Source organism: Lipotes vexillifer, unplaced genomic scaffold, assembly GCF_000442215.2.
Source record: "Lipotes vexillifer unplaced genomic scaffold, Lipotes_vexillifer_v1.1 scaffold4, whole genome shotgun sequence".
Lineage (NCBI taxonomy): Eukaryota > Metazoa > Chordata > Mammalia > Artiodactyla > Lipotidae > Lipotes > Lipotes vexillifer.
The window spans coordinates 3,720,546-3,728,707 of record NW_006785876.1 but is presented as its reverse complement, the minus strand read 5'-3'; the positions used below and the strand labels follow the sequence as shown (position 1 = coordinate 3,728,707).

The 8,162-nt window shown below is 58.4% G+C and overlaps 1 protein-coding gene across 1 annotated transcript in view; it reads left to right on the top strand.

Moving 5' to 3' along the window:
• The window catches only part of CUNH6orf132 (chromosome unknown C6orf132 homolog), a 25,938-nt gene extending 20,758 nt beyond the window's left edge, over window positions 1-5,180 (top strand). The window contains 3 exon segments of the mRNA XM_007458316.1: window positions 1,427-2,188; window positions 2,191-4,432; window positions 5,063-5,180. Coding sequence (XP_007458378.1) covers window positions 1,427-2,188; window positions 2,191-4,432; window positions 5,063-5,180 — 3,122 coding nt within the window.
• The last annotated feature ends 2,982 nt before the right edge of the window (window positions 5,181-8,162 follow it).

Below are 8,162 nucleotides of genomic sequence, written 5' to 3'. Positions count from 1 at the left end.
TTCCCTTCCCTCTTTGCTCCAGTGTCACCTTCTCAGCCAGGTCTTCCCTGACCACCCTATTCACATTGCACCCCTACCACCCCTCCTGGGTTTCCCCCATATTACTCATCACCTAATGTGGTAGTAATTTACTAATATATTATGTTTATTGCCTGTCTCATTGTCCCATTAAAACACAAGCTCCACGAGAGCCAGTATTTTGACTATTTTTTGGTTTGTCTTTTACTCAATGGGCTCAATGGGTGCTCAACGGGTGTTGGTTTTCCCCCTCCCTACTCTCGGTCTGGCGTTTGTTTTGAAGTCAGACAGCTGGGAGGAGCCCTTCAGAGCTGCACATTCCCAGGTTTGTTTCTCTCTGCCCTAGAAATTGAGAGGAGGGGAGGTGAAGGACAGGTGCCCCTCAGAGAGAAGTAATCAGGGCATCCTGGTGGCCTGCAGACAATAGGGAGGGGGCAGGGACTGGGGCCAAGAAGGGAGGGATGTGAGCTGCTGGGGGGCTCAGCATCTCTCTGGTGCCTCGGTCGTCCAGATCACCTCGTTTCCACAGACCCCCATCCATCCTGCAGTCCAGAGTCTGTTCCAGAAGTTCTCTATGAGGTGGAAAGCTGGGTTCTTGGTAGATTCAGGATCTTTAGAAAGCAGGAGGTGCTCATGCAAATTTCTCAAATTTCTCCCTCCCAAACTTTCACCCAGACTTCCTTACTGAGGTCTCCAGGCCCCTGCCCCCATCCATGACTTCCTATCTCTGCCACCTTCCCTGCCTGTCTTATGGCTGAATGAAAAGGTAAGCACAGGTGGTAGTAGTCAGAGCAATTACCATTTGTTAAGCACCTACTATGGGCCTAGCACCTGATAAGCTCTTGCCATGCATTTACATGAATTCTCTTGCTTAATCCTCACAACAGCTTTATGAGGTAAGTGCTGACATCGTTCCCATTTTTCAGATGATGAAACTGAGGCTCAGCAAGGTTAATGAGTGTGTCTCAGGTTACACATTTAGTAAGTGGAAGAGCCAGGATTTGAACCCTGGCCTTTCTGGCTTTGTACCAGCCAAGGCACCTGTAAGAAACACTTTGGTGCCCTTGAAGGGCCTAACTGAAGAGAGTTTAGTAAAGGGATTATATACAGGACTGTGAGTGGGGCAGAGAAGGGTGAGCCTCGGGAGCCTATGGAGAAGATTTAGCACAGGCTCCAGAGGCTGTGCCAGGGACAGGCAGGGGCCCCTCCCTAGAAAGAAGAGGGTCACTCCCAGGAGAGCTCAGGAGACTCGAGACATGGCTGCTCCTCACGTGGTGTTCAAAAGGAAAGGCACGACACCGGCCAGCTACTCTCTCAGGAGCCCACCCCGCCCTGCCCTGGGCACTCAGAGATGGGCAAGCCCGGCTGCCTTCTCACCCTTCTCATCTCTGCCTCTCCCTCCTTCCAGGCACCAGCAAGCTCATCAATGGCAACCTCCGATTATACAGCTCTGTGGGGGACCTAAGGCCTGGGCATTATGGCCAGGACTTGCTCATCCCCCCGCCACCCCCGGGCCCAGCCCCGGCACCACCCCCAGACACTCTGCAGCCTCAAGAGGAGCCCTCACCACCACCTCCACCTTCCACGGCTCCCCCGCCTCCTCCGCTGCTGCTGGAACCCCCGTCCCCGCCCAACATGGCTCCACCTCTGCCCCCAGTAATGGGGGCCCTATCCACCGCACCCCGCCTTCCCTCCCCATCCACACCCCCCCCTCCGGACTTCATTCCCCCTGCCCCCCCGCTACCCCTTTTGCCAGCCCCGGCTCCCCCAGCTCCAGTGTCTCCTCGTACACCGGGGACTCACCCCTTCCCCGCTGAGGGTGTCACCAAGTGGAAATCAGAGGTAGCGCTGAGTGACAGGCAGCCAGAGGTCCCCAGAGGCAGCCCCCCCAGGAGCCCTGCTGAGCCCAAGGGGAGCCTCCTGGGACCGGAGACCCACCTCACCTTCCCCAGCTCGCTCAAGGTGCCTCCCCCAACCCCAGTCAGGACTTCATCCATCTCCTCTCAGGAAGCACAAGGGGCTCTTCCTGAGGAAGGAGAGGCCACCAAGAAGGCCCCCAGTAGACTCCCACTGCCTCCCAGCTTCCACATCCGCCCCGCGTCCCAGGTCTACCCGGACAGGGCCACTGAGCCAGACCATCCCGAGGAGCCCAGGGCTACGGCACCAGAACAAGAAAAAAACCCGAGCCCCCCCCCCCAGCCCCTCCCCTGCCCCCTCCTCCACTCCCACTCCCTCCCCCAGCACCCCCCCTGCCCCCAGCTGCCCCTCCTTTGCCATCTGCTGAGAAGGCAGCCCCTCCCCCAGCTGGGGTTATGAAAAGACCCAAGTCTAGCTCTCCTGCTCCCAAACTCAAACTTGACCCCCACAGCCCAGAGGACACAGCCTCTTCAGAGTCCGTGGACTGGTGGGATCCCAGCCAGATGGCAAAGCTGCGGAACGAGCTGTCAGCCTATCTCTGTGGCTCCAGGAGAGAGGACCGGTTTGCCAGTCATAGACCAGGCCCAACTGCATCCTCTCAGGGAAAGGAGAGCCAGAAGGGCCCCAGCCTGCCAGAGAAGGAGGCGCCCCCAAGTGTTCCTGAGGAGAGTCCTTGCAGCCAGCCAGAGAGGAAGGCTGCCACCAGCCTGACCCTCCCTCCTTTGGACTACATCCCCCAAGACTCGCCAACTCCTAGCATCTGGCAGATCCGGAATAAGTTGGAGGCCCAGCTTTCCTCATCCGCAGAGAAGGAAGCCAAGCCCAGCAGAGGGTCTCTGCCTCCCAAACCTCAGCTAGAAGGGGTAAGAATCTTTGAAAACAGGCCTGATAATGGCAGATTCTCCAAGCCCACGGCCAAGAATCTGCCACCTCTATCCACCACCCCTCTGCCAACCACACCACTCCAGTCCAGGGCCATGCCTGGACCAGCCATACCACCCAGGGCCACACCTGAGCCAGCCACACCTGGACCAGCCACACCACCCAAGGCCACACCTGAGCCAGCCACACCTGGACCAGCCACACCACTCAAGGCCACACCTCTGCCCACCACATCATCCCAACTGATAGCAGAGAAGAACCTAGTCCTAGCTGGGCAGTGGGAGAAGCCAGAACATCAAGAACTTGCAGTGCCCTCCAAGCCAGAGGCAGAAGGGTGCTCCTCAGAGACCAGTAAGCCTACACAGGGAGCCCTCTCATCTCCAGCCCTCCCTGCAAAGATATCCCCTGGCCGAGAAGAGGTGCCATTTCTCTATAAGCCCCATCGCAGCCAGAACAGCCCCAGCAGAGATGTGGCCGTGGTGACGCCCACCCTGTCCAGAGGAGAGGCTGCAGGGTCATGGGAACCTGTGGAGGTGAAGGAGCCCCACAGGCTGCCAGCCAAACCCCCTGCCTCAGCCCAGCCTGCTGAGGAACTCCTCAGGCATCCAGTGACAGGGGAGGTGGTGGAGCAGGGCTCCCCGATGGCTCTGCTCCTTGCAGCCAGGCAGAGGGCGCAGAAGGGGAGGTCCAGAGGAGCTTCCCTGGGCCAGTCCTCCCTGCCAGGGTGTCTCCGTGGCCACAGCCAGCCCGGGGCAGGCTCTGACAGCATTTTCTACAACGACGGCCAGCCCAACTCCTTCACAGTGGTCCCCAAGGTACCCGAGGAGACTGCGAAGGACCCCCAGCTAACCTCGCCAGGACAGCCCAAGGTACCCAGTCAGTGGAAGCCCCAGCCCCGCAGAGACCCAGAGGGCACGGAGCGCAGCCGCGTGTACAGCTGGACAAAGACGGAGCCGCAGGCCCCCGTGGCCTGGGAAAGACCAGCGCCCTCCAGCCTCCCCCAGGGCCGCCTGCTGCCCAAGTCCTCCTCTTCCCCTCCTTCTCCTTCCCGCGAGAGTGGGGAGGAGTTCAACTTTGAGGTCATCCCACCGCCGCCAGAATTCAGCAATTACCCCGAGCCCCCGCCCCGCGGCCTGCAGTATCTGGGGCGCCGGGGCTCCCCTCCCCGGAACAACTCAGGCTTGGGGCAGCTCGCGGACGCGGGCCCCGCTCGCGGCTCCTCGCGCTTTTCCGCGAGTGCGGGCCCCGCCGGGGCCGCCAGGGGCCTGGGCCATTTCTCGGGCGGGGGCCGTTCGCTTATCAAGAAGCGCCTGTACGTCGTCGGGGAGGCCCACCGCAGCCCCAGGATGCCCCGAGGCAGCACTGGCCGCAGCCCGACCTCCCCTAGCTGCTTCGGGCCGCCGCCTAGAGGGCCCTTCGCAGCGCCCGGAGGCCCGGAGATGCGGCGCGTCAACTCGACGGACCGCGCGCCCCCCGCCGGCCTGCACGCGCGGAATATGCCCCTGGAGGGCGCCCCCCGCGGAGAGGCCAAGTACAAAGCGACCGGCGGCGGCGGCGGCGGCGGCATCAACTGCGGCAACTGCGGCGACTGCGGCTGCGCCCCGGCTACCCGCAGGTGAGTTGCGGGCCAGGGTGATGGCGGGAGCCTGGGCTGGGAAGCCAGGGGAGAGGGAGGCTCTCCCCTGGACCGCGGGGGAGCTGGCCAGGCCACGGCCATCAGTCTGGGACCTTTGGTTTTCTCCCCTCTGGCTCTCAGGGCAGAGAGAAGGGGGAGGGAGGCACACTTCACCTGGAGAGGGCGCCTTTGGCGCTTCCTTTATCTGCTTCCTCATCTCCCGTTATCTCCTTTGTTTTCTCTTTCCCCCTCCTCCTGCTTTCCCCACCAGCTCCCTCTTCTGTCTCCTCTCTCCCACTCCCTGGAGCCCCAGCGTGGGGTGGGGGGAGACCTGAGTGGTCCTTGGGTGCTGGGATTTCCCATCACAGAGATGCGTCCAGAGCCAGGCTAGGAGGGACGGTTCTGAGCAGAAGGGTATGAGGCATGTACTCTGGCATCAGGGCCTAGACAGGAGGGAAGCCCTGTGTCTGGTGAGTCAATACGGGGGTCCCACTCTGGGGATGGTAAGCCCTGAGCTTGTAGGGCAGCTCCATCGCACTGAGCCACATCCTTCCTCTTGTGCCCTGGGGGAGATGGAAGGGGTGTTGGTTAACCAGATATTAACCTCATCTCTCTCCTGCTCCCCACCAGGTCTCCCCACAGCAACCCCCACTATGGAAGCTCCATCAACACATTCACCGTGAGGCCCGGGACTCACCATCCCATCTCCTATGCCTACTCGGGGGCCCATCGGAAGTCCCCTTCCTGAGCCCAGGGTTTTCTCAGTTCCTCTCCAAGGGGTCGGATCCAGGCACTTGTTTTTGTGGGAGTGGGAGGGACGCAGCAGGTGTTAAGTAGCCTCACTGAGACCCAGAGGAGTCTGTTTCCCAAAGACAGACAGGGGGACAATGAGTGAACCAGTGGCCCCAGGAAGAGTAAGATTGAACTTCTGTTTCCCAAAGCACTGGTGTGGCTGTGGACTGTCAGCAGATGGGGGTGGGAGGGGGAAGGAGGGAGGAGAGGAGGAGGGACCTTTAAGGAGCTGGAGCCTGAGTTTCCACTGTCTGGTACTACTTGCTTTAGCAAGGCTTATTGAAAGCAGTTTTCCAAGCAAGCCTACTGAGCAGGTTCTAAAAGCAAGGGTTGGAGCGCTCGCTCAGAAGGGAACCCGTCGGGATGGCTGTGATTGCTGGTCAGGCCCTCATGAGGGGCTGAGGCCCAGCCCTGTCTGGGTTGGGGGTGCAGGGTGCTACAGGTTGACCTCCTCATCCTCCACCAGTCCACCAGTTGCCACTCCCAGAGGCGACACCTGGGGTTCGTAGCATAGAAGCCACATTGAGGTGTGAGCAGGAATATGCATACATAACATGTAGAGAAGGTACTGGAACAAAGTGCTTTGCATTGACCCAAGGGTGGGGATAGGGGTTCTGGTGGTTCATTTCTCCCTGGCCCTGAGCTACAGGAAGGCCTAGAGAGAGAAGATGTGGCAGGTTTGGGATGGAAGACAGAGGATTAAGGTTTGCTTTGCTATTCAGACCCAGGCAGCCATGATTTGGGGGATCGGGCCCAAGGAGCCAGAAAGCCTGGGGCTTGACACCAATGGCCTTACATGGCCAGGTCCTGTATGGGATTAGGAGGGGCATCATTCCCAACCACCCCTCCCAACCCCAATACTACAGGTCTCCAATATTACTGAGGCCTTAGAATGTGTAACCAAGATGCCAGAAGGCCTTGTAGAGTAGAATGTGACAGAGATGGGAATAGAGGTCTGAGAGGAGTTTGCTGCAAGTATGGAACGTGTTTTGGAAAGTCAAGAGTGGCAGGACTGGGCCAGTTCAGAGCAGGGGAGCCCTATCAGTAGGGTGACCATTTGTACTTTGCTGGGAAGTCTGGGTTTATGCCTGTTTTCCAGTGAGTGAGAACCCCTTCCACTTTCAAAAAAGTCCTGGTTTAGATAATATATGGTCACCAGGCATCAGGAAACAATATTCTTTGGTCAATCTTCTGTCTTCGGGTCTTGGTGGTCCGAATTCCTGGGGCCAGGCCACGGAAGGCTACCTGGGTAAGGAGGAGGGGCAGGGGGTGCCCACCTCAGAGGAGCAGGCTGGTAGGGGCAGCCAGAAGCAGTTCCCTTTGGGGGCACGATGATGGACCTCTATGATTTGTGCTAACCAGCCAGGGTACTGGGGTGTGGGGATAGCAGATGACCACTTCAGGGAAAGAATGCAGGGGTGGGTGGGCACCCTGATGGGGCAGGATCTGGTTACCTGTGTCTAAGAAGCGAACCCCACCCCAGTGCCAGCACTGGCTCTATATATATGTATGTATTTTCCCTGTACAATGTTTTATAAAAGAGTTCACTAATTTATCTGCTGTGTTAAGGCTTGAGGGGTGGGGTGTGGATTCCCAACTGTATCTTGCTCTGGGGTGGGCAGGGAAGGACTGATTAGCTCTTGGCTTGGGAAATAAACAGGCCAGTTTGGATGGCCTCCAGCTCTGTGGCTATGGATTGATGACTGGGAGCTACTGGGGTATGATCAGAGGTTGGGGGAGCTCAGCGGGGGAAGGCTGAGCACAGGGTGGTGGCTGAACTGGAGCCATTATGCTGGACCCAACTCTCTCTCTGACCCTTAGGTCTTCTCATTCTCCAAGTCCTTCAAGGGGAAGGAGCAGAGCTGAAGTCTGGTGATAACAAACTGTGCCCTTAAGCAAGTCTCTGACTCTCTGAACCTCAGTTTCTTCTGTACAGTGAGTGTGATAACCTACCTCATAAGGCTGTTGTGAAGACTAGAGACAGTCATGCGTTCATTTAACAAGGATTTGAGTGACTACTAGATGGCAGGCACTGTGCTTAGCACGGATATACAGCCATCAACACACTGACACGCCTCCTGCCCATGGCAAGACAGTAGTCTCGTGGAGGAGAGAGGATGGAAGGAACGCACAGAAACAGCCTCTATTATAATAAGCGATAGGAAGGGAAGGAACAGAGACTATGAGAATAACTAGAGGGTGGGAGAGAGAGGTGGATTTACTTTGACTGGCTGGTCAGGGGAGGCCTCTTGAAGGGGTGACGTTTATGCCGATTTAGGCCAAGCATCCAGCACGTGTCTGGTACTCAGGAGTCGCTCAGGAAACTGCATCTTTGGGTGATGACTACCTTACGTTTGCATGTGGCCCTTCACGGTTTTCCGTAAAGCTTTGACGTGGCATCTTTAAATTTCCCAGAAGAGGAAACTGAGAACCAGAGGTCATCTCAAGACAGTGTGAGGGAGAGAGTATGTTCCTTGTGTTTTCTGTGTCTGAGCCTTTTGTGGGGGGTTGTTGGGAAAGGGAGGCTGGGAGGACGACTCACTTATTCGGCAACTTGTGCTTCCAGGAAGGGCCTCCCTCTCCCATCCTGGGGCTCCCTGTTCTGTCTCTCAGTGTCCCCTGCCCTGTACTGCGAGGCCCTCATCTGGTAACAGTGAGGACAGGGGCCCTGCCTCTGGCTGCTCCTCCGCCCCCAGCCCCACCCCTGTTCCCTCCTAACTCTTCTTTCCCCTTGCCTGACAAGGAAGGGGCAGCGGGGTCCCACATCTGGCCTTGCCTCTGACAAGCTGTGTGACCTTGGGTCTCGGCTATCTCATCTCAAAAGTGATGGGACGGGGCTTCCCTGGTGGCGCAGTGGTTGGGAGTCTGCCTGCCGATGCAGGGGACACGGGTTCGTGCCCCGGTCCGGGAGGATCCCACGTGCCGTGGAGCGGCTGGG